General features: G+C 39.7%; 1 protein-coding gene across 1 annotated transcript in view; it reads right to left on the minus strand.

Moving 5' to 3' along the window:
- Positions 1-8,155: 8,155 nt before the first annotated feature.
- The window catches only part of GSR (glutathione-disulfide reductase), a 36,435-nt gene continuing 17,663 nt past the window's right edge, over positions 8,156-26,927 (minus strand). The window contains exons 6-13 of the mRNA XM_037831297.1: positions 24,097-24,151; positions 22,446-22,545; positions 20,654-20,740; positions 19,188-19,346; positions 16,589-16,700; positions 14,223-14,354; positions 13,329-13,462; positions 8,156-9,090 (exon numbers count right to left, since the gene is read on the minus strand). Of these exons, the coding sequence (XP_037687225.1) occupies positions 8,941-9,090; positions 13,329-13,462; positions 14,223-14,354; positions 16,589-16,700; positions 19,188-19,346; positions 20,654-20,740; positions 22,446-22,545; positions 24,097-24,151 (929 nt within the window). The 3' untranslated portion in view covers positions 8,156-8,940. The remainder of the gene's footprint in view (positions 9,091-13,328; positions 13,463-14,222; positions 14,355-16,588; positions 16,701-19,187; positions 19,347-20,653; positions 20,741-22,445; positions 22,546-24,096; positions 24,152-26,927) is intronic.

Here is a 26,927-nt window from a genome sequence, read left to right on the forward strand (position 1 = left end):
CACAATTAAAAAAAGAAAAGGGGGGTAAAAGTCACCAATAACCTCCTGTCATTTAATTAAAAACAAACAAACAAACAAAAAAACAGCCCCTGTTGACTCAGAACTGATCTGAGACTCAGCTATATCATATTGTTCTCCTGTTGGCTCTAACAATCTCACAGAAATTCCGCTTTAGACAAGTGTACAACACAAATTACCAAACATTCCTCTCCCTCATTGGGGGACTGCTGCTTCTTTACCAATTCCAGCTTTACCCTCACTCTAGTCTGCGTCCCTAGAGATAAAAATGTATTTCGATACCCAATTATAGAAATACCCCTGCTTTCTAACAGCAATCAAGGGCCAATCTCTGTTCCCTTAGACTTTTCCAAAAAGTACCCAAGGAAAGTTCAAATCCTAAAATAGATTCTTCCTATCGCCCTTTACTAAGACACCCTGAAGTGTGCATCCTCCTTCGCCTCACAAAAAAAACCCAGCTTGGTCTCTGGGTGAAGGGCCTTGACAGTCCCGTGAATTCCTGTGGCTTTCCTAAGTCTTTAGGCTCAGAAGCCTTCTGCACACTCCTCTTTGGAGCACTCTCCCCACCCCCGGTCTTGCTCCAGGCTACTCCTCTCTCCTCTGAGGTCTTCATCCTTTATTCATCCCTTAAATTATTGAAGTTTCTGGTCTTTTCTTTCTCTTCACACTCCTTGCCTTCAGGATCATACACATACTTATGGGTTAGCTAATAACTCCAGATGTGAAACTCACAAATCTGTCTCTCGTCTTCGCTTTTCCCCTAAATCCCAGCCTTTTAATTTCCTCCTGGGACCACAAACTTACCCTATGCACTATTAGCACCTGCTCACTCAACCAGTTTCTCTTCCTGTCTTGTTTCTTTCTATTAATGGTAACATCTTTTTTCCAATCTTTGTTCTGGAAACTTCGGGGCTAGTTTTGACTTCTCTCCTTCCCTCGGACCCCAAGGTCAATCAGTTCACAAATCCTGTTAAGTCTTTCATTGCAAATTTTCTTGCCTGTGTCCCTTTCCTTGCTCACTGCCACCACTCCAGTCCAGGCCCTGTATTACCTCACAAAAGACCATCTCACCCTCCTCTCTCCTTTCTGTTACTTCCAGGTAATCTTCCAATCCCACTTAGAGGCATTTTCTTCTTTAAAGATCATCAGTGATTACTTAGTGCTAATCTTCTCTTCCCTTTATCAAGATACCCACCCTCAACAGCACAATTTAATTTTCCAGCTTCCCATAACACCCTAGTCATTTGTAGGGCACTGTGGTAATTAGTGAGAATATACAGCACAAAGATGTGTAGAGCCTGCTTCCTATCTTTGAAGGGGGTAAAGGAACAGACAGTTTGTACAGCAATGCAACAAGCGCTAGAGTAGAAATATATGCTTTCTTGTAATTCAAGGTTATGTTATCAGTCACAGTTCTTAGTTACAATCACTTGAAACCTACTTGGGCTAATTTAAGCAGAATGAATTTATCTTATGTAGGTACATCACCATCCTAGGAGGGCTGATGCACAAGGATTAGCAGGTATGCAGCCAGAGCTGTGGCAAGAATCATGACCCAGAAATGGGCCAGTGAGTGCATCACTGCTGCCCCTGGGTGCTAGTCACCACAGCTAGACCCTACATGGCAGGCACCAGAACTGCCGCCATGCTGCCCTTGCTGATGATGCCACGTTTGCCATCACCTACCATCAGAGTAAATTCTTCCATCCCTGACTCTCAGCAGCACTGGTTTCTGAGCAACATCAGGGTGGCTGGGTCTGCCCGGCCAAGCCTATGTCAAGTGCCTTCTCCCTTGCTGCAAAGGAGCCTGGGAAAGCACGTATCTGGCCTTTCAGGATTCCATATGGGGAGGTGGGCTTGCCACTCACCGAGGCTCATAGGGTTAGGATTCCCCAAATTTAAGGAGGGACTCTGGATGCCAAGCAGCCAAATGGGACAAATGTCTACTAGCACAACTTACAGATAAAGGACTTATGGGGGATTATTTCCATAAAAATTCATGTAAAGAGGAGTTAATAACGGAAGGGTTATATGGGGGAAAATGGACTATAGTTAAGTAATATCCTAATATTCTTTCATCAACAGTAACAAATGCACCACACTAACACTAGAACACTAGAGGGCAATAACATGGGGGGTTAAGGGGTAAGGGATGTTTTGGGTTTTCTTTTTTCTTTTTATTTCTTTTTTCTGGAGTAATGAAAATGTTCTATAATTGATCATGGTGATGAATGCACTACTATGTGATGATACTGTGAGCCAGTGATTGCATACTTCAGACGGATTGTATGGCATGTGAATATATCTCAATAAAACTGCATTTTAAAAATTCATGTAAAGAGTCTATATGTGTTTGGGAAAATAAAAGTCTATATGTAACCCCAGCCATACCAATACCTTTTAACACTTCCCCCAGCATATTAAAAAGCACTTAAAATATGCTACAGAAATTACTGTATATAATCACTCTTACCCTGAAATGTTGACTCTGATCTTTATTAAAGAACATAAGAGTGTTTTGATTGTGATTCATTGAAATGCATGCTTAGAACCTGTGCATTTTTCTGTATGATGTCCCATATCAATAAGAAGTCAGTTAAAGAAAACAACAACTATATTCTGCAGGGTTCAGCAAAGTTTTCTTAAAGGGATAGACAGGAAATGGTTTAGGCTTTGCAGTCCATTCGGTTTCTGTCTCAATTTCTCAACTGTGCCGTTGTAGTGCAGAAGCAGCCACAGACTACTTGAAAAATAAATGGATGTGTTGTGTTCTAATAAAACTTTATTAATAAAAACAGGCCAGCCAAAAAAAAAAAAAAAAAAAGAACCAACATACTAAACTGTTGCACCAAAGGCAATGACAATAAAAGAGTATTTCCCAGGCAGTGAGAAAGGTTTGTAGAAGGTCTGAAAATCCTGCCTATTCATTATTTTTTCAAAAACATAAAGCATTAAAATGTTGGCTCCCTCCCACTATGAATCTTGGTGTAAAAAATCACAGTCACACACCTTTATGGTCTTGCAGCCAAACTTGCTGCACGACATATCAGGAGTGATACAGTGAAACCCAACACAGAATATAAAAATGATTGTCCTAGGTGCAAAATGACATGTCCAAGGTGTGGTGTGGCACTACTATGTGAGAAGGTGTGATGGGAAAATGATATAATATGTAAAACTTTTAAAGGAAAAAAGTAGTCACAAGGTGATGTAAAATTAGTAAGAGATGCCACGTGCGGCTGATTAAAGATGGCCCCAAATTCTTTACCATTCTTCCTTCTGAGTGGACAAGTGCAATTCCCTTCCTCTTGAATCTGGGCTGGCCTTAATGACTTGCTTAACCAATAACAGGTGGCAAAAGTGATGTTCTAGAACTCATGAGTTAGGTCAGGTTTGCCGCTTCGCCTGGGACTCTTGGAATACTCTCTGGGAGAAGTTAGAGGATAGACAGGTATGGGCACTTGGGTTGGCAGCCCCAGTTGAACTCAGACTTCCAGCCATCTCTGCCAAGCTGCCAGACATGTGAATAACCGTTTTAGACTTTGTAGACCAGCCTGTCTGCCAGACAAACACCATCAAATGACCCGTCAACACCAGCAGAAGAATCACCCAGCTAAGCCTTGCCCTGATTCCAAACCCACAATAAAACGGTTGCAGCTTTAAGCCACTAAGGTTTTGGGTCTTTTGTTATGCAGCAATACATAACCAAGGCACCAGGTAAATAAGGGGGAAGAACATTCCACATGAAACTAACATGCATTCTTTTGCTTCAAACTAGAGTCTGCCATTGTGTGTATACTTTGCCCAGTCCCGCCATCCCTGGAACTTTCAACTGCCCTCTGACCTTCTCCTCTACAATCTCCAAATTCCAAATCCTACCTGACTTTCTCAAAGCCTTTCTCAGTTTTCCCATTAAGATGGCATTTCTACTTAAGTTTACTTGAAAGCAGGTGCCATGCCTTTCCTTCTACAAGTATCCATTGAGCACCTATGAAGTGACAGACATCGTACAATGTGCTACCTTTTACACCTTTGTATTCTCCACGATTCTGTGCAATGGAGGCTGGGTTAGGCCAGATCACCTCAAGGGCTGGACCGGTTTGAGGACTGATGAGGACTGCAACTTGCCTGAGGTTCCTTTCACGTTGGTTTACGATGAAGCCAGCAAACAGGCAGTGCAAATGATATGTAAGAGCTCAAGAATACAAGTGACCACTGCGCTTCCCCTTTTGCTCATGGAGGCATACCCAAGGTTTGGGGCCTGAGTGGCGTGAGAAACCTACCCAGAAACTTGGCCCATCACCTCATAGGCTGGCAGGAAGAGGAGAGAGTGGCTATGTCAGTCACATCCAGGTTTTGGGACCCTGTTTTCTTGCCACACCAGTTACATAACCTAGCTACCACTGCAATACTTTGCTTTCATTGGCATCGGGCAGCAACCTGGCCATGGCCTATGTTATGGGTTGAATTATATACCCCACAAAGACATGTTTAAGTCCTAACCTCTGGTCCTGTTGGTTTGAACACATTTATAAATAGGATCTGCAAAGGTCCTATTAAGATGAGGCCAAGGTTCCACAGGAGGCTAGGGTTGCCGTATGAGCCTACAATCCTGTTACTAGGTATATACTTGGAAGAATTGATAGCAGAGACATGAATAGGCACTTGCATACTGGTGTTTATGGCAGCATTATTCACAACTGCCAATGGATGGAAGTGGACCAAGGGTACATAACTGATCAGTGGAAGGGCGAACTGAGGTGTATACATGCAAAGGAATATTGTGCGGCTGCAGGAGGGAATGAAGTTGTGTAGCATGCAACTAGGTGAATGAACCTTGAGGACATTATGTTCAGCAAAGCCAGCCAGCAACAAAAGGACAAATATTGCATGGTCTCAATAATATAAACTAACTATAATGAGCAAACTCTAGAGAATTGAATTCGAGAGCGAGCATAGGTTATCAGGAGATAAGAAAGTAGGCAGAGGTTGGGCAATTGATGATTAAGGAGTACAGAATGTTCAATAAGTCTCATTGTAAAGGTTCCTAGATTGTAAGCTCTTACAGCAGTCACATCTATTCCTGAGTGTGCTGGTTTGGATGTATTATGTCCCCCAGAAAAAGCCATACTCTTTGATGCAATCTTGTGGGGCAGACATATTAGTGGGGATTAAGCTGGAACCTTTGGATTAGGTTGTTTGCATGGAAATGCACCCCACCCAACTGTAGGTGATAACTCTGATGAGATATTTCCATGGAGGTGTGGCCCCACCCATTCAGGGTGGGCCTTGATCAGTGGAGCCATATAAATGAGCTGACAAACTGAAGGAACTCAGTGCAACTGTGAGTGACATTTTGAAGAGGCGCTACAGTCAAGAGGGAAACTTTGAAGAATGCGCAGAAGCTGAGAGAGTAGCTGCAGATGAGAGACAGTTTGAAGACAGCCGTTGAAGGCAGACTCTTGCTCTGGAGAAGCTAAGAGAGGACAAACACCCCAAGAACAACTAAGAGTGACATTTTTGGGGAGCTGCAGCCTAGAGAGGAACACCCTGGGAGAAAACCATTTTGAAACCAGAACTTTGGAGCAGATGCCAGCCACGTGCCTTCCCAGCTAACAGGTTTTCCGGACGCCACTGGCCATCCTCTAGTGAAGATACCTGATTGTTCATGCGTTACCTTGGACACTTTATGGCCTTAAGATTGTAACTGTGTAACCAAATAAACCCCCTTTAGAAAAGCCAATCCATTTCTGGTGTTTTGCATTCCAGCAGCATTAGCAAACTGGAAGACTGAGTTTTAACTGTTATTTCTAAATTCTGACAAGCTGCACTGTTTGTGTACAACCTGGTAATTCCCTGGAACTTTGGGTATCTGTGTGACACCTGAGACTCAGAGTTAGAATTCTGCAGCTCTGAAAGTCAGCATTATTCCATAAAGCAACTGTTAAAGAAGCTAAAAAAGAGATCAGACTTTAATTAGAGATATGAATGAAGCTGATCTGGTTAGGACTAAGGTATATCAGAACACAGGGTAAAGATGATATTGTCTGTATTTTAAAACCTCAACTCCGGTAGCACACTATCTAATTTAACATGTCTGGTCAGTTTCAACAACCTAATTACATGGAACCTAGAACAGGGAATGAGATCCTGTTATTCTGTACAGGTTATTGTACTGGTACATTCCTGAGTACTCTGGGCAGACAATAAAGTATTTGCAAAGTCCCTTGAGGGACTGGAGAAAAATGTGGAACTATTAAACTTCCCGAGAGAATTCCTGATACTCTCTCAAGCATTAGAGACTCCCAGTTTAATAAGCCAAACTCTCAATCTTGAGTCTTACCCTTATGAAATTTATTTCTGCAATGGCGAAGCTAAGCCCACTTAAAATTATGCTTAAGAGTCACCCCCAGAAAACCTTTTCTGTTGCTTACATGTGGCCTCTCTAAGCCAATTCGGCAAATAAACTCATTACCTTCCCCCTACATGGGACATGATTCCCAGGAATGAGCCTGGCCCTGGCATTGTGGGATTGACAATGCCTTCTTGACCAAAATGGGGAAGAGAAATGAAACAAAATAAAGTTTCAGTGACTAAGAAATTTCAAATAAAGTTGAGCGGTCATTCTGGAGGTTACTCTTATGCAAGCATGAGCCAGATACTGCAAATTGCCACAGTGTGCCAAGCCCCAACCAACAGTATTCCTGAAAACCCTAAAGAATACCCTGGACTCTATCCAAGACTCTATAAAAGTTTTACCTATTAAGCTTATTTTCTCAAAAACTTAAAGCCTCCAGATGGCTCCTCTATGAGATAAGCTCTGAATCCCAGAGGTAACAGTCTCCCCAAAACATCAACCAGTTGCATTCCCCTACCCATAATGTCGACACCTCTTTTCAACATGAAGAAGTTAGAATAGTCATTGCCCAGATATCCAGGAAGACTGAAAGAATGATCAAATGAGAGGGAGGAGTTGTAACTGAGAAGTTAGGATTTAACAAATGATTAGGACTACTGACTCATTATATAGATAATTCTTTTTAATTTCTAGTGTATCAGAATAGCCAGAAGGAAACACCTGATATTGCTGAACTGTAATCCACTGGCCGTGATCTTTGATAGTGATTGTATAACTGTATAGCTTTCATCTTGTGACCATGTGATTGCAAAAACCTTGTGACCAATAGCCCCTTTATCCAATGTTTGGGGAGATGAGTAATAATGACATGCATGAAAAAATAAAATAAATAATAGGTTGGGAATATGGGGAAAAAAATGCCCCTACGTAAACTATGGACAAAAGTAATAGTACTACTTTAATAATCTTTCAATTGTAACAAACGTAGCCACTGTAAAAAAAAAAAGTAGAATTACAAAAAAGTGCTATCATAAATTGTAACAAATGTTGTGGTGGGGAGATGTATGGGAATCCTGTATTTGATGCATGACTGTACTGTAAACCCACAACTTCTCTAATTTAAAAAAAAAAAGATGATGCCAAGTTGAATCAGGGTGAGCCTTAGTCCTGTTTGACTGGAGTCTTTGTGCCAGCCTTAGTTTGGACACCTTATGGCCTTAGGACTGTAAATTTGTAACCAAATAAACCCCCTTTATAAAAGCCAATCCATTTCTGGTATTTTGCATAATGGCAGCTCTAGCAAACCGGAACACCTTATAAACCGGAAATTTGGACCCAGGGTGTAGGAATGAGGAGACAGACCACACATGGCAGAGAAAAGGACAAAGTTATGGATTGCTGGTGAGCTGCCACCAGCATGCTACAGATTTTGGAGAAAGCATGGCCTGCTAATACCTTGTTCTGGACTTTTAGTGTCCAAAACTATGAGATAATAAAGCCAACCAGTTTGTGGTATTTGTTATAGCAGCTCTGGCAAACTAACACAGCCCACAAGAGAGACTTTTAGTAAAAGCTTACTGAAAGAATATAGTAGCACTCTATCACTAATGAAAGCCACAGACAATTTTAACTAGGTTACCTAGCTGGTAAAGGCTAATGAAAATGCCAAACACCTAAGTGATTTCTATAGTGTTCTTCCAAATGCAATTGCTACAAGTTTCTTCTCCTACATCTGGTCTTCAGAAAATGGATCACTACCCATAAGTTCGTAACACTGAATTTTACAAGAAGACTAGGATTTATTTTCCACTTTTTGGAACAGTTTTCAGATAAAAAATAGCAACACATACAAATACTGAAATTATTCATAGAACTATGACTTTAGCCTAGGAAGTGACTTAGGAAGTACTCAAGTTTCTTTGAAAGCCAGAATCACTTCTACAATGCCCTGCACAGATATTTAACCAGCCTCTTCAAAACTTTTCCAAGTTTGATGCACTTCAATCCATAAAAATAACACAATGTTTAACCATTTAAAACAAAAGAAAGAATAAAAATAAAGGTGGCAGGATTCTCATGTTACTTATTTTTAGAGAAAGGTCACATCCTTGAAACAGCTTTGCAATATACAGAGCACAGTACTGGCTTCAAAAAAAAAAAACTGAAAGATTCTGTGTGCTCGCATTATTTAAACTATGACAAGCTGCTGTCATCTTCCTCTATATTCACTCAAGAACCTTAATTTATTTGTACTTCATATAGTTTTATGCTTGGGATGAGGCTGAAACAAACAAATGAAAAACCCACAGCTAGCACAGAGCCGTTAAAAAAAAACACATTTTAAAATATTAATTTTGCTAGCAGGCGACTGAATGAAAATCAGTCCTGGATAACATAAAAAATTTTCAATTACGTAAATAAGTTTGATTATTTACTGAAAATTTCCACTATAAAAAGATCCTTATTAAAATAAAGAAACACCTAACTTTGGAACTAAGTAAACATGACTATTTGGTTCATTTCAGGTCTCCTGGTCCAGCTGCCAGCTGCACATGTCTGTGTTCTCAGCGAAGGGTCACCAGTTCTTCTGAAGAAGTAGGGTGAATGGCAACTGTGTTGTCAAAGTCAGCCTTGGTTGCTCCCATTTTCACCGCAACGGCAAAGCCCTGTAGCATTTCATCACACCCCAGTCCTTGCATATGTATCCCAACCACCTGGGGGAAAAAACATTTTTAAAGTAAAATTTTAAATTAGGTACACATTCATGACAATACCTGATATACTAAAACTCCTAAATATCTTACAATATTTCTAATCCCAATGGGGCCTAAAGCAGCCTACAAGGCCCTGGGCTGACCTGCCTCAACTTTCCTCCCGTCTCACTCAGCTCTCCCACCTCTGACCTCACAGGCTCTCCCCTGCCCCAGGTCCTTATTGTGCTCCTTCCTCTGCTACAAGGTGCTCCCTCTGCCTGGACAAACTTTCCTGCACATGTTTAACAGGGAAGCCTATTCATTCTTCAGAAAGCTACACAGTTGCACTTCCCTAACCCTCCTATGTCAAATTCTGTCACGTGATCTCATGCACTACTAATACTTATGCTTCACGTTCTATCACAGCTGCCATTTCATTTTTATTTGCGTGACTATGCAATTAATATCCACCTCTCCCAGCAGACTTTTTAATCTCTAGAAGGCAGGGACCCTGCCTGTTTGTTTTCACCACTGTGCCAGTTTGGATGTATTATGTCCCCTGAAACACCATTATCTTTGATGCAATCTTATGGAGGAAGACGTATTAGTGTTGATTAGGTTGGAACCTACTGGTTCCGTGTTTCCATGGAGATGTGACTCAATCAACTGATGGTGAGACCTTTCATTGGATTATTTCCATGGAGCTGTTGCCCCACCCATTCAGGGTGGGTCTTTATTGGATCACTGGAGTACTTTAAAAAGTGCCACACAGGCCCAGACACAGAGCAGCTGTGAGTGACATTTTGGAAAGCAACTGAGAGAGACATTTTGAAGACAGCTGTTGAAAGCAGACTTTTGCTCTGCAGAAGCTGAGAGGACAAATGGCCCAAGAGCAACATTTTGAAGAACCCACAGGAATTGAGAAACGAGCCAGAACACAACCCAGGATCAGCAGATGCCAGCCACCTGCCTTTCCAGCTTAGAGAGGTTTTCCTGGCCTCCTTTGATGAAGGACACCTTATGGCTTTAAGACTGTAACTGTGTAACCAAATAAACCCCCTTTATAAAAGCCAATCCACTTCTGGTATTTTGCTTAATGGCAGCATTAGCAAACTGCAACAACCACTCTATCCTCTGGCCCAACACAAAGACTGGCTTTTAGGAAGCACTCAGTCAATATATGTTGGATGGCTGCATGAATGAGGATTAAAAGGTGTTTGCATCAAATCTCATTTTCCAGTGAGGTTTCTCAATACATCTTTAAACTATTAGTGAATGCTGACTTTGAGCAAATACCTTCAGGGTAAATATTCCATTAAAAAGCAGAATTAGAGAAAATAAAATGCAGCCACAAAACTAATCTGTTTAAAAACAAATCAATTAAGGGGTACAGGGTATTTTATTTGGGGTGTTCTTTTTTTTGCTTCCTGGAGTAAGGAAAATGTTCCAAAATTAACTGTGGTGATAAATGCACAATTATGTGATGATACTATGAGCCCCCGATTGTATACTTTGGACAGACAGCATCATGTGTGAATACAACTCAATAAAATCGCATTAAAAAAGGGAGGCACAAAAAAAATCAAGTATATCTTAATGCACTAATTACACATAAACAGATTTTTATTTTAGATTCTGTGACTGAATTTGAACTGACACACAGCCTCTGGTGATGGCAGGAATTTTACATTATTTCTCTCCTTATCCTAGTTCTTAGCCTTTAGTAGATTTAGGTAACATTTATCAAATGAAGGAATGATAACTGTATGAAGTAATAATCGATATGAAGAAATAAACAGAGACCTTGTTGATTCAGTATCCAGAAATCTTAGGCTACTGAGGAACTTTCAGGGCCAAGAAACAGTAATCTTTGTTTTGCTGCTAATCTACTTACTTTTTTCTTTGCCCTGATCCTTGGCTTCTGTCAGTCCTCAGCAATCTTGAATTCCGTAAGCCAGGGATTATGTCTTGTGGCTCTGGGTACAGGGCCACAGAATCAAATACAGACTAGATTCTTTTTGTAACAGAAGTTGGAAATTACTCCTGAAGCCACAATTAAGCCATGGTCCCAAGGCATATTGCTGGGTTCTTCTTTAATACTAATTCAATCAGTAGAAACAGCCTAGTAGGCTGACTTAACACCAAAATACACCACTTTTTAAAATAAAAGAAAACCTTCTCAAATGCAAATACAACTTCACACCCACTAGGATGGCTATAATCAAAAGACAGATAACATAAAGTGTTGATGAGGATGCAGAGAAATTGGAACCCTTGCAGACTGCTGGGGAGGGGGTGTAAAATGGTACAGCTGCTTTGGAAAACAATTTGGCAGTCCCTCAAAAAGTTAAACATGGAGTTATCATATAACAGCAATTCTACTCCTAGGTATATGCCCAAAAGGATTAAACATACATGCTTACATATGAAGGTTCATAGCATTATTCATAATAGCCAAAAAAAGTAAGCAACCTAAATGTCCCCCCAATTGATGAACAGATAAACAAAATGGGACATGTATATACAATGGAATATTATTCAGCTGTAAAAAAGGAATGAGGCATTGATACATACTACAACATGGATGAAAACTGCATATTTTGTTAAGGGAAAAAAGCGAGACACAAAAGGCCACATATCATATGATTCCATGTCCAGAATAAGCAAATCCATAGTGACAAAACAGATCAGTGGTTGCCAAGGATTGGAGGAAAGCAGGAGTGGGTACTGAGTTTATTTTGGTGTGATGAAATGTTCTAAAATTAGATAGTGATCATTACACAACTCTGTGAATATACTAAAAACCACCTGAAAAGCATGAATTTATGGTATGTGAATTATATCTCAATCAAGCTTTTTCTAAAAATCAAAGAGAAAAATCTATTCATAATAAGTTAAAAAAATTAGAAAAATACCTTCCCAGAGTCACCACTAACACTACAGTGTATTTCCTTCATTCTCTTCCCTCCTCAATGCATGTATTTTTACATAGTTGAAATTGCATAAAATTTTGTATTCTATCCTGTTTCTTAACACTGTTTCATAAACATTTCCCTCATATTACTAAAGCCCTCCCGAAACATTTTTAATGGCTATATAATAGTCTATCATTTGGACATACAAAAACATGCATAAATATTCCCAGGATGCTGGACATTTACGTAGCTTTCAATTTTTTCCTTTTATAGGTGACAAAGATCATTATGTATAAATCATTATTTACATTTCAGATAATTCCTTAGACTAGGTTACCTCAAGTAGAATTAATAGGTCAACAAGTATATGAACTTATTTTTTTAAAATGTCTTGGTTCATCCTACAATGGTCATCCAAGAGAAGACGTACCAATTTATAACTTAACCATCAGTTTATGAACGTTCCTATTTCTTAGCATCCTGCCAACGCTGGGTATTATTTGTTTATCTCTGCTAACTTGACAGGCCAAGATAATGGCATTTCATTGTTATTTTTATTTGCATTTCCTTTAGGGAGGTTAACTTTTCTCCCCACATTAGCCATGTGTATTTTCTATTCAGATCTGCCACCCTATTGAAGGTGAATGCTTTTACACTGATTTTTACGAAGTCTTTGTAATTTTTAATATTACAACCTATATCGTGTTCTTGCTTATGTTGTCCTAGCTTAAAGCCTGTTAATTTTGCTTTCTTTACAATATTTTGTGACAAAATAAACTTTTAGATTTTATGTAGTGCAATCATTAGATCTTTTCTTGCTGATTTCTTAAGTTGCTTTAAAGCTAGCAATCCTTAAGCTCAGAGGGATAGTTATCTATACATTCTTCTAGGATTTTATGGTTTCAATTTTCACAATTAGATCTTTAACTCACCTGAACTTTTATATGGGGGCATATTAAGATCAGAAAATTATTTCTCACCAAAAATAAACAATTGATTACCTCAGAAAATGTTACTGAATAAACTTCCTCTTCTTCACAAATTTAAATTTATCTCACAATTCTTATATTTACCAGTATTTTTGAGTTTCCAATTTATTCTGGCCTATTGGTCAATGATGACGAAAGCTTTCAACTTTCCCCCTTATTTCTAAAAAGCAGTGGGACTTTTTTTCCAAATGAAATATTACGAAGAATCCCAATGTATAAGGCAGGTAAAATGGGACTGCACCAGTTGAATCAGAAGCCTTCAATACTCGGTGCCTTCCCTCTGCACCCCACCTAAGTACTGCTATCCCTACCAGCCACACAGAGCACTGCTGAGCCTACTGCATCTTCCCCATACCTTTTCCTCTTTGTTGGCACAAATCATTTTCATCACACATTTTGTTTTCCTTCTAGTAACCGCATGATACATTGGCGTAAAGGAGGTTGAATAGATCTTCACATTTTCTTGTCCATATTTAGAAACTGCCTGATCTGTAATACACATAAAAGAAGCATCTATCAAAAATACTAAAGCAATGACACTGAACTTTCCAAGAGCTAGATGGTTAGGAAGACATAACCCGAATCACATGATGAGGAAATAGCAAACAAAGCCAACACAAGGGACATTCTACAAAATAAATGTCAATGCCATGAAAAACAAAAGGAAAAAAAAAAAAACGAGGAATTTTGTCTCTAGATTAAAGGACACTAAAGAGATATGAAAGCTAAATATAATGCATTAACCCCAGACTGGATTTTGACCGAAAAAAAATATTAAGGACATTATTCAGATAATTGGTAAAGTATGGAAAAGGTCTAAAGTTAATTGATAATAATATGTCTATTTAAATTTTCTAATTTTGAGTTTTATATTGTGCTTATGCAAGGCCAACAGCCTTGTTCTTAAGAAATATATCCTTAAGTGTATGTGTGTAAAGAAAGAAGAAAAGAACAATAAAGCAAAAGTGTCAGGGGAAAAAAGTCCTTTGTACTGTTCTTACAATTTTTCTTTAAGTTTGAAATGAATTGAGAATAAAATGCTAAAGAGGCAAACAGATAGGGTGATGTGGAGGAAAGGCAATGTACTCTCAAAGTAGTAGTAGTTGAGGAGGAAACTGCAATTGTTCTAAAAAAATAACCAAAAAGGAGTGTAACAACCGGGGCTGAAAGCTTTAGTCAGCTGACGGAGGCCTAGTTTGAAGTTGGAGGGGAATGAAATTATAAATGACCTTCTTTTTTCAAGACCTACCTTCCGTGAGCCCCACTGTTCCAATAGGGGGGTGGCTGAAGACCACTGTAGGAATGTTCTCATAGTCTAATTTGGAATTTTCTTTGCCTTCAAAAAGTCTATGGGCAAGTTTTCGGCCAGCTGCTATTGCAACTACAAAGATAGTTTAAAATCAGTGTTTCAACTCATTGTTCATTTTAACACAGAATTGTTCCACTACCCATTTATTCATCTGGCTTAACACATTAGGTCTGATAAACTTTATAACAATGCTTATTATAGTATCTAGTTCAATCTTAAAAAACAGTTGGAGTTCAGTTAAAGCATCAATTATTAGTATTGCTGATTTCCAAACTTTTTTCCCAAAATAAAACTATCATGGGTAGGGTACATAAAAAATTCTTCACTTCGACATTGTTTTCAACTGCTAGATTATGTTAAGAAGTTTTTGAAACTTTGCTTTTGTTCTAGTTTGCTCATGCTGCCGGAATGCAAAACACCAGAAATGGATCGGCTTTTATAGAGGGGGTTTATTTGGTCACACAGTTACAGTCTTAAGGCCATAAAGTGTCCAAGGTAACGCATCAACAATCGGTACCTTCACTGGAGGATGGCCAATGGTGTCCAGAAAACCTCTGTTAGCTGGGAAGGCACGTGGCTGACGTCTGCTCCAAAGTTCTGGTTTCAAAATGGCTTTCCCCCAGGACGTTCCTCTCTAGGCTGCAGTTCCTCAAAAGTGTCACTCTTAGTTGCTCTTGGGGCGTTTTTCCTCTCTTAGCTTCTCAAGAGCAAGAGTCTGCTTTCAACGGTCATCTTCAAACTGTCTCTCATCTGCAGCTACTCTCTCAGCTTCTGTGCTTTCTTCAGAGTGTCCCTTTTGGCTGTAGCAAGCTTGCTCCTTCTGTCTGAGCTTATATAGTGCTCCAGTAATTTAATTCAGACCCACCTTGAATGGGTGGGGCAACACCTCCATGGAAATTATCCAATCAAAGGTCTTGCCCACAGCTGAATGAATCACATCTCCATGGAAATACCCAAAGGATTCCAAAATCTAATCAACACTAATATATCTGCCCACACAAGATTGCATCAAAGATAATGGCATTTTGGGGGACATAATACATCGAACTGACACAGTGGTCTTGATACAACCAAGACTGACCTTCCTCCCCACCCCTCAGCCCACTTCCTGACATACCTGGCATCATTTCAAACTCTGTCTCACCTCTGTCCATTGGTGGCTTCACTCTTTCATCCATTTTGACTCTAAGCCATTGGACCTCTCCAGCCTTCCCAAAATGGCCCGAGGGTAGAAACCTGCATGGTCGCATACCCAAAGCCTTTTGGCTCTTTTAGGAAGTTCTCTTAAATGAAAGCTGTGCTAGTTTGAATGTATTATGTCCCCCAAACACCACTATCTTTGATGCAATCTTGTGTGGGGAGACCTATCAGTGTTAGATTGCAATTCTTCGAGTGTTTCCATGGAGATGTGCCCCACCCAACTGTGGGTGATGACTCTGATTGTATAATTTCCATGGAGGTGTTGGCCTGCCCATTCAGGGTAGGTCTGAATTAAATTACTGGAGCCCTATAAAAGATCAGACAGAAGGAGCAAGTGGCTACAGCCAAGAGGGACACTTTGAAGACTGCATGGGAACTGAGAGAAAAGCTGCAGATGATGGGACAGTTTGAAGACAACCATTGAAAGCAGACTTTTGCTCCGGAGAAGCTGAGAGAGGAAAAACGCCCCAAGAGCAACTAAGAGTGACATTTTTGAGGAACTGCAGCCTAGAGAGGAACGTCCTGGGAGAAAGCCATTTTGAAATCAGAACTCTGGAGCAGACACCAGCCACGTGCCTTCTCAGCTAATGGAGGGTTTCTGGGCACCATTGGCCATCCTCCAGTGAAGGTACCCAATTGCTGATGACTCACCTTGGACACTTTATGGCCTTAAGACTGTAACTTTGTAACCAAATAAACCCCCTTTTGTAAAAGCCAATTCATTTCTGGTATTTTGCATTCTGGCAGCATTAGCAAACTAGAACAACCACACAGTCATATAAGAATGCCACTCTAAATTAATTCTTCCCAAAAGCCACTTCCTTCCTGTCACCACACAACCACACACAGCTCTGATTCTAACTTACAGAGTTTTTCAGGGGGTGACCATATCCGCTATATGAAAATTTCAATCTTCACACAGCATTTTAAGGAAAAATGAATATTATTCAGAAAATGGCAGATACCAGCCAACGTTTATTTCAACACATTTTTATCATTCTGATGATATAAGATACTCATCCTTGTAACTGATTTCATGGTGAAGAGCTAGACAGCTTTGTATAACACACAGGGCTTCCCTTACCCAAATAAAGAAGAAACATTACCTGGTGTAAGAAGAGCTTTTCCACACACATCCCCAACTGCATAGATGCCTTTTATGTTGGTGTTCTGGAATTCATCTACTAGGATATGACCTCTCTCATCGGTCTGAATACCCTAAAATTGTCAAGGGACATCATGTAAATATTTAGCCCATTTACTCAAAATGGCACACCAAATCTCTAGATCTGTCACACTGGCGCCTCTTCAGCCTGACTCTCTGGGAAACCACGAGACTCAGCCACAGGTGAAAACATGTAAAGTTGGCAAGTTTCATAACTGTGATGACTGGCCAGGTAATGGTGCCAAATTGTCTGGTTAAGCAAGCACTGGCCTAACTGTTACTGCAAGGACATTTTGCGGACTTAAATCATCAGTAAATTGATTGTTTCTATGGCTGATCACATCTACAATCAACAAAGGAGTGTGTCTTCAGCAATTAGAGATGTTTAATCAAATTAGTTGAAGGCTTTAAAAGTAGAAGTGACTATTTCAACAGTCAGAAGAGAGAATTTCCGTCTCTACTTTGGCCGGCCAGCCTCTCCTGGGGAATTCATCAAAGACCTCCATCAGAGTGCCAGCTTTCACCCTGTCCTACGGAATTTAGACTCGTGCACCCCACAGTCGTGAGAGACACTTTTATAAAATCATGTATTTACAGACATCTCCTGTTAGTTCTGTTTCCCTAGAGAAACCTGATTAATATAATACCTTTTGCTGAATTTATCTAATTTTGTGGTATTTTAACTGTGTAGTCCACTTGTGACAGTGCTTTCCAACTTTTTCCACTGAAGTACTTCTCCTTAGGCATGCTAACTCATTCCTTAGAGGCACAACCTGAAGCAGTCACCAAAAGCAGACTATTTCTTTGGAATTTACCATTTTATCTTTAAAAATCCAAGCAAACTTTACATTCTATTCTAAAATATACTGACATTTCCCTTAACCCAATTTTTTTTCCTATAATTGATTAAGTCAATTTTTGCTTCACATCTTGTGGCTTTGCAGAAGCCATGATATATTCTGGTGTGGAGCAGTAGTGATTCCCCAGAAGTAGGAAGCAGGTAGCATAGCAGACAAGTGCACAACCTACAGAGCCAGAAAAACCTAAGTTGAAAGCCCAGCTCTGCCACTTAGTAGTCCTGAGACCTTGTCTGACCACCTATTTATCAACAAATATGTGAGCCTCTATTACAGTATACTGGGAATACAGTATACTACTCCATGGAGTTTACAGTCTGGTGAATTACGTATTATATCTGTGCTCCTGGTTTTTTCATTCTTACCCAACAAAGAGCTGTTGGCAACATTACATTTGCTATTTTATTATAGAGCTCTGAAGAGACAAGTATCATGCAAAAAGAAAGTCTATAACATCCCGGGCCTGTGCAAGCTCTGCCCTTCTGAGCTCTATGATTTGGGGCAAGATCTTCAACCCCATGGAGATGCTTTCCTCACTTAGGAACAACAACAAAAAAAAATAATGATGCTATTCTTCCACTCCAATGCTTAAGCCATGTTCTGCATGAGCTTGGCTCGCCTTAGAATCTCTCTGAGCCTCAGTTTCTCCATCTGCAAGTGCAGACAAGGACAGTCTGTATCCCATGGGATCAGAAAAGGATTCAGTGACTTCCTAGATGTGGCAGCCCAGGCACAGGGCAATGGGGAATACAGCCAGTTGCTCTGGTGATAATCTTTCTCATGTGCAGGTGAAGGCTTCCAGGGAAGTGTTCGATGCTCCAGCAACAAAGAAGGCGAATGCAAGAAATGCACCACCAGAGACACGACAAGTAAAGATAACAGAAAGACTCCCAATCCCACTCATCTGGAGGGAGTAAAATTTCCATCTAAGAATTACACATGGAGAGAAACACATGTAAAGAAACATTTATATGCAGGCTGTTCGGAAGCATGTTGTCCTACAGAAGTTGCATATCGGGTTTAATTGACAGAACATTAAGCCTGTTTTCTGTGTATCTTTCATATTGTTTCCTGGCATCATGTGTCTTTTGCAGCGGAAAATGCTTGCATCCCATGCCAACAGAAATAACTTAATTCTCATACCTGAGAAATCAGCTTAAGGACATGTCTCAAAATGTTATAAGTTCCCGAATCAGGAGAAAAACCAAGTCATCCTTTTGGGACCAGAATCAAGGGAAAGAGATTTAATTGGGCTCAGAGATGTTAAAGCTTCACAACATGGTGGCTGAGCTGTGTGACCTTTGGCCAGTTGCACAGCATCTCTGGTCTTATTGTGCTCACTTGTAAAACAATAAAATAAGAATGTTTACTTCCAAAAAAAAAAAACAGTCTGTAAGAAGGAGGCCTGCCAGCAAACTGCTAGACAACCTAGGTTAGAGGTGAGGTGGCAGGGACCTGATCTAGGGTGATGATACTACATGTATTTAAACATATATATTTAAAATATATATGTTTAAATTCAAAGGAAGAAGCAATGGAATTTGATGACAAACTGGATACATGGAATGAAAAGGAAAGAATCCAATATAACCCACCAAAATTTGGGGCATCTGAGGAGGAGGGTAGGAATCACAAGGCCACTAACTGATTCAAGAATGTTTTGGGCAGACTAAGACAACTTACCAGTTCACTTAAGTTGAGGCTGCTGGAATTTGGGTCCCGCCCAATGGCCCACAGCAGGCAGTCAACGTGCTCAATCGTGGCAGAAATGGGTGACCTTCCGGGAACGGCAGTGACCATGCAGAGTTCTAAGCCAGACGTGGTCTGTTTAACTTCCCTGACCTATTGGCAGATAAAATACGTTGAATGGAATAAAAAAAAGGGAGGGAAAGCAAATAAAGATTAAACTAGACTTCTGGACACTTTTTTAATACTGACTGAATCCTACATGCTGACATAGACATTTACTTTTGCCCAAAGGCTACCAGCACTAGACCTCCCTGGGGCCAAGCCAGTTTCCAAGGTCACCCCAAATCACCCAGGTGATCACCAGAAATGTCAGCTCATGTCACCATCATAACTCAGTTTTTTTTTTTGTTTGTTTTTTTGCTTTCTAAAAATTTCTTTGAATCCTGACACAATGGCCTTGCTTAAGGTAAGATGGATACCAAGCTTCAAAGCAAAATGGAAGACATTTTCTGACAAGACAAATGTTCATTCTGAGCTTCCTGATGAAGACAGCATTTCAAGTGTACTCAACAGTAAGAGGTAAAATCTTCTCTGCTGCACAACCATCAGCATAACTGTGGTCTACACAATTCAGTTTTAAAGTGTACCTCTGAAAAACTGTGATAAGATTTCAAGTCATAAATCTAAGCACAGCATTTCTCAAGTGGAGTGAAGGGAGAGAAGTGGGCTGTAACAGCATCATCTCAAATACACAATTTTTGATTCTCAAATACACAATTTTTGCTTCTCTTTGGACATTCTTAATCAGAGTGGGGGAGCAGAGTTAAGAACCAGGGTTAGGAGAGTTGAGCCTATATATTTTAGTGAAGAATCTAGGGTGACTCTGATGTTAAACCCAACCACCAGTCCAACACTTTTGCATGCAGAAAGCATATTCACATTTATTACTTTAGTTAATATGGCCTATGCAGAAGTGGTGGAGCTGTGAAAAAAAAAAATTTAATTTTTCAAGGCTAATGCTCCAAGAGAATTGTGCTGAAATCCAAGCAATTCCTGGAAGAGTCAAGTATTTCATAATCCTTTCCATCTATAAACCCCAAAAGAATAACCTTAAAAATAGATTCCATAAATAACATTTCCTGCAAAATAAATATAAACCTGAAAAATAAGGATTTTCAATAAGATATCCAAGTACAACTTTTGATGTTTTAGTTCTAAATTCAACTGCTAGATTTCTAATCTCTTATACCTTGACTTCATTAATATCTTAACGTGAAACACAGCTTCTTAGGAAAAACGAAATAATTGACAGTGCTCTAGAAGGGAATAAAGCAACTGGGGCCAACCTAGAATTAATGTCTATGAAACTAACTGGATGAGGCATAAAGCAAAAGGTGTGATTCAGGACAGACAGGCAACTGTAAGGGCTGGAACCGAATCTTGCGCTGGGCTCTCCATACCTGGGAGTATTTCAGGACCTCTATGCCAGCATTCTCCAGCTCTTCAGTGCAGTTTGAACTGATGACTGAATCAAAATTTCTAAGTACCTGTATATAAACATAGGCGGCAGAGGGATGGGCAGTGGGAAAAGGAATAAAACTTGATGAAAAATGGGCTACAAAATCAGGAGGGAAATTTCAGTGTTATACCCTCTCTTATCTCATCCTTCATTATGGCCATATTGTAGACTGGAATTTAATAAATCCTCTATTTCCCTAGGCTGCTACCAATGTTTGTTTTGCAGCTGACTACACCAACCTTCATCTTATACTTAATGGATAATCAACCTTTTGTCTCTATCGTCATCATGCTCCTCACCTTCCAAGTTTGCTTCTCTTTCCAGTAAGGCCAGGGACCAGAAATTCTCTTCCCTTTTTAGTAGTCCAGGGCCTGCTTTCTCTGTGGTACGATTTAAGGGACGGTTCTCTAGTGAAATCTCCTTGTCCAGCCAGAAATCTCCTTAGCTTAGCCTTAGAGATGTATTTGTGATAACACACATGCACACATCCCAGGCAGGGTTAAGGTAGGTGGCCATGAGTTAGTCACAGTGCAGTTCTAGAAAGGAGCGACCCTACGACAAGGAGAAGAGGAAGAATGGGCCTGAAGCATTGGGGGGTGGGGAAGGATGGGAAGCAGAAGGAGATGTGGCTCTCTGCAAAAGAGCCAACTTTCCAAATGCAGGGATTATCCACTCAAATAATTACTTGCTGTGGCTTATTTATTTATCCATTTATTAAATTCAGGTTAGCTATCTCTCTGCCTTTCCCCGTCCTTCCAATTTGTTAAGACATAGTCCAGCAATGTAAAATAACATGGACCTATGAAAGACATTAATCAGGACATAAATCTCCCAGGTGTCAATTATATGACAAGTGTCAAGGCTGATGAGAAAGTTCCTCGAAGTACACACTGTCTAGGATTATCAGTATCCCTCATCTCGTCCCTTCAGTGAGAGAATCATAGCATTTGAGTGGTTAGGGAGCTGAGAAATCCTAGCCCAGGAGGACACTAAAGCATTAACTGACTTGCCTGAGCCACGGGCTTGTTAGGGACAGCCAGCAGTGGGACTCGGATTAGTAGAGTAACACTCTTGTTACTGCCTCATAGCATGTCTCTGAAAGCACTAACATTGTGCCACAACAGTGGTATTTAATAATGGGTAATCAACAAACCACACTAAAACAACACATCACCCAACAATGACAAACATGGAGGCTGCATTTTAGCACAAAGAATATCAGCCGGGGATTTCTGTGACCTTAGTGGACTCCCAGTTTTGATACTAATTAGAAGTCACAAAATCTATCATGACCTTAATTTTTTCTTCTATAAAATGAGGTACAAGTAGATGATCTGTAAGTTTCCTTTTAATGCAAAGAATTTAGTGAATTTTTTGACTGCCAACAATCTAATACTATCTTCTCATATGAAACTGATTTCCAGAATAGGAAATTAATTTGCAGCCTGTTTAGCTAATATTTATACTTAAACCTCTGAAGTAGATATCTGATGACTACCTACACTTCAATACCAGTCAGTCTGATCGAATCAAAATCACTGCCATCAACCAGCAACTGGCAGCTGGGACAGGCTCACAGGCTGATTTCAAATAACTTGGATGAGCCCCAAGTGGAACAGACCAACTGATCACCACGTGTTCTGCACCCCAGTATTTAATTAAGGACAACAGAGGAGAAACTCTTCACTGTAGATTTTTTTTTTTAAGTAAATGAAGAAAAGCAGAGAATGTACCTTATCATGCCGTATCATCAGCGATGTCTTAGAGCCCAGGGCTGAAAGGATCCCGGCTATCTCCACAGCAATATAACCTGCACCAACGATGACACTGCGGCTAAAAGGAGAGCACAGTGTTCACTTTTTTTTCAAATAAACTTTTTATTTTGGAATAATTTTAGTTTACAGAAAAGTTGCAAAAAGTAGAGATTATCCTCTTTGCCTAGTTTCCCCTAAAGTTTACATCTTACACAACCTTGGCACTTTTATCAAAATTAAGAAATTGACACTGATACATAACTGTTGATTAAACTCCAGACTTTCTTTGGATTTCACCTTTTTTTCCATTCATGTTCTTTTTCTGTTCCAGGATCCAACCCAGGATACCACAGTGCAATTTTAAGTATAAAATATGCCTTTGGGGAAGAAGGGAAACGTATTTCTAGTTATTTTTAAAGGTCTTTAGCCTCACTTCTTCCAAGGGGATACAAAAAATTTTTGAAACTAGAGATGACTCCTTACACACAGATCCTTTCACCTAAAACTAAAATTGGGGCCAAGTTTCTCACCACCATTATTCTTCTCTGCTCAATATTTCTCCTTGATCATTACTCAATTCTATCAATCCTTGAAATATGATTAAGGGACAATTTCAGCAAGCCATTTTAATTTGTAGGATGGATCCACAGTAAAATGTAGCTCCTTGAGTAATATCAAGTCTAAGAAAGAATCTGGCAATGGTAACACAATATTGTGAATGTAATTAACAGCACTGAATTATATATTTGAATATATCTCAATAAAACTGCATTAAATTAAAAACAAAAAACAAAAAACAAACCCTGAACTACACAGTGCCCGGCACATTGTACCTTATTTACCTATCTGTGACTCCAGGTAAATTAAGTTAAATGTATGAACATGGATTACTGGTCATCCTCGATGAACATCTTCATAACAGCCAAGAATTAGGACCTCAAATCCAAGGATTAGATTGGCAACACACACGAAAGGGCAGCAGAGGTGAGCAAGGCAAGTCCAGAGTACACGCTACTGAGGAGCCCAGTCTCTGGGCCGACAGTACCCCCTCCTGCTCTTGGTGGATTCCTTTAACCTAAAAAGCCTCCAATTTCCAGCATCTTCACATTACAGAAACGATCTTCTGCATTATCTTTGTTTCCCCTCTAGAGTTATCTAACTCTATCACAGAAGATTGGTAAAGAACAATTTCAGAAAATGCATTTTTGTGACACTGTCAGCACTAGCCTCTTTGAAAACCAGAATCAAAATTACTTTTGGCACATTATCTTGATATTTTCCGTCAGGTTGAAGAAAGACAGTTTTAAGCTTGCTTTTGTTTTTCATTTTGGAAACTCAGGCTAACCTTGTCTGGTGGACTTTCCCATATATTCTAAGAAAGCACCTAGCATTTGATTCTGATTCTAAAAATTTTGCAATGGCCTCTGACCTAAAGCATTAAAGATCTGAGTCATCTACTAAGTGGGACTAGTGGATGAAACAGCCAAAGTCATAAATACTGAAGGGACAGGAAAAGAGAATTCAGGAAATTTTTACATTTAATGGTTGGGACTAGAGTGGGTAGAAGAAATGTTAGCAAGAAAGATGGCAGAAGAATGAATCACTGAGGTCAGAAAGGAAACCAGCTTACCGAGGCAATTCTTCAAGTTGAAAAAATCCATCACTGGTTATTCCCAGGCTGGCGCCTAAGTAGGAAAACACGATATATCACATAAGATTGCACTTTCTCTTGAAAAACAACCACTATGTTTCATACAAGAACTAAACACTTTCTCAGCCAACATACTCTCTACTTGGACAAGTTCTGTGAAAGCTTCCATGTGAGAAGCCGCTAACCAAGTCTTCCCTGAATTAATGATTTTATTCTCCTAGAAACAGGAACAGTGGTGACCCAACAACTTTTGAGTTTCTCTGAAACATGATCAGACTCTTTGCTTGTTCTGCTCCAGCCTGCTTCTCCCTGCTCTCTTCTTCAAAGGTTTCCACCAACTCTCATCTCCACGTGGAAGACTTCCAAATGCACAGATCCAGTTTTGACCTTCCTCCCAAATTCCAGTTCCAGATTTCTAACTGTCCCATGACAGTACTTTGCTTCAAATTCAATATATTTAGAATTGAACCTTAACTTTATCTCCCAAATCATGTCCCTCTCTCAATCTTACCGCTTCAGTTAAAGGAATCACATGTCACCAATAATCCAGGCTCAAAGCCTTGAGTTATCAATTGATTGCTTCTCTTTTACCCCATCCCCTGACTTCAAAGACGGCTTTTTCCAAATCTGAGGCACCATGATTAAAAGACACATTCTGACTTCAGAAGCAAAATGAAATTCTGATAATGAAAAAACTGTGTGTCTTGGAATCAATGAAATGCACCAATTGCGTCTTCCTTCTCTGTGTCTTTTTTTTTTTTTTTTTTTTTAATCATCATTTTATTGAGATATATTCACATACCACGCAGTCATACAAAACAAATTGTACTTTCGATTGTTTACAGTACCATTACATAGTTGTACATTCATCACCTAAATCAATCCCTGACACCTTCATTAGCACACACACAAAAATAACAAGAATAATAATTAGAGTGAAAAAGAGCAATTGAAGTAAAAAAGAACACTAGGTACCTTTGTCTGTTTGTTTGCTTCCCCTACTTTTCTACACATCCATCCATAAACTAGACAAAGTGGAGTTTGGTCCTTACAGCATTCCCAATCCCACTGTCACCCCTCATAAGCTACATTTTTATACAACTGTCTTCGAGATTCTCTGTGTCTTATATGCCTGTTCTCCAGTGCCTGGCAGGTAGCAGGGCTCAGTATCTACAGAACAGAGCTGAACTTTATTATCACCTTTGAGGTGTTAACCTTGTAGTTCAGAGCCTTATCACCCACCTCCTCCATAGACTATTGTACATCCTTCTAACCAGTCTCTCCCTCCTCTGTGCTCTTCCCCTTTTAAGTCATTGTCAGATTAGTTTTCCAAAATCATCACCTAGATCTGTCATTACACTAGTTATAAACTAATAATTATTTGCCACCATGGTTATGAATTATAGATTCCTTAATTTGACTTTATGAGTCTCCACAATTTGGCCTTATCCTGACTCTAGTCTAAGCTCCCAGGTTTCCACCTTTCAGAATTTTGATATTAGAAAACTGGATGAATCGCCATCCCTCAAAGTCATCTTTATTCACCTACTGGTTCTTCGGGCCTTCCACTTTCTCAACACAATGCTCAATTTAGGAGCCCCTTTCCTGGAAGTCTTTTTGGTTCATGCCTGACCAAAGTTTAGCGATCCACCTCTGGGTTTCTAAACCTTACTGTTTGCAATCATCTTGTAACATTTATCTTTTATTTGGCTTTTTTGCATGTGTTTCTATTATATACTTTTTAAAATTAATAAACATATATGTTAAAAATTTCAAAAAGTACAACAGAGTATAGAGTGAAAAGTAGCCTCTTTCCCACCCCAGACCTTCTGCCCCTCCTTGGAGAGAATCAACATTACAGCTTTTAAGAGTATCTTCCCAAGATGGTTGCTGTAAAGGAGAGGCTAGGCCTCCCTATATTTGTGCCTAAGAGCCTCCTCCCAAATGCCTCTTTGTTGCTCAGATGTGGCCCTCTCTCTCTAGCTAAGCCAACTTGAAAGGTGAAATCACTGCCCTCCCCGCTACATGGGATCAGACACCCAGGGGAGTGAATCTCCCTGGCAACGTGGAATATGACTCCCGGGGAGGAATGTAGACCTGGCATAGTGGGACGGAGAACATCTTCTTGACCAAAAGGGGGATGTGAAAGGAAATGAAATAAGCTTCAGTGGCAGAGAGATTCCAAAAGGAGCCGAGAGGTCACTCTGGTAGGCACTCTTATGCACACTTTAGACAACACTTTTTAGGTTCTAAAGAACTGGGGTAGCTGGTGGTGGATACCTGAAACTATCAAACTACAACCCAGAACCCATGAATCTCAAAGACAATTGTATCAAAATGTAGCTTATGAGGGGTGACAATGGGATTGGGAAAGCCATAAGGACCACACTCCACTTTGTCTAGTTTATGGATGGATGAGTAGAAAAATAGAGGAAGGAAACAAACAGACAAAGGTACCCAGTGTTCTTTTTTACTTTAATTGTTTTCATTTTAATTATTATTCTTGTTATTTTTGTGTGTGTGCTAGTGAAGGTGTCAGGGATTGATTTAGGTGATGAATGTACAACTATGTAATGGTACTGTGAACAATCGAATGTACGATTTGTTTTGTATGACTGCGTGGTATGTGAATATATCTCAATAAAATGAAGATTTAAAAAAAAAAAAAAAAAAAAGAGTATCTTCCCAGAGATTTTCTAGTGAATATGTGGTCTCCCGCCCTTTTAAAAATTTACAATTTGTAGCATACTATGTACACTCTACGTCTTGCTTTTTTTCATTTAACAATAAATTTTGGAGATGTGTTGTGT

This window comes from Choloepus didactylus, chromosome 3 (genome assembly GCF_015220235.1).
Source record: "Choloepus didactylus isolate mChoDid1 chromosome 3, mChoDid1.pri, whole genome shotgun sequence".
Taxonomy (NCBI): domain Eukaryota; kingdom Metazoa; phylum Chordata; class Mammalia; order Pilosa; family Megalonychidae; genus Choloepus; species Choloepus didactylus.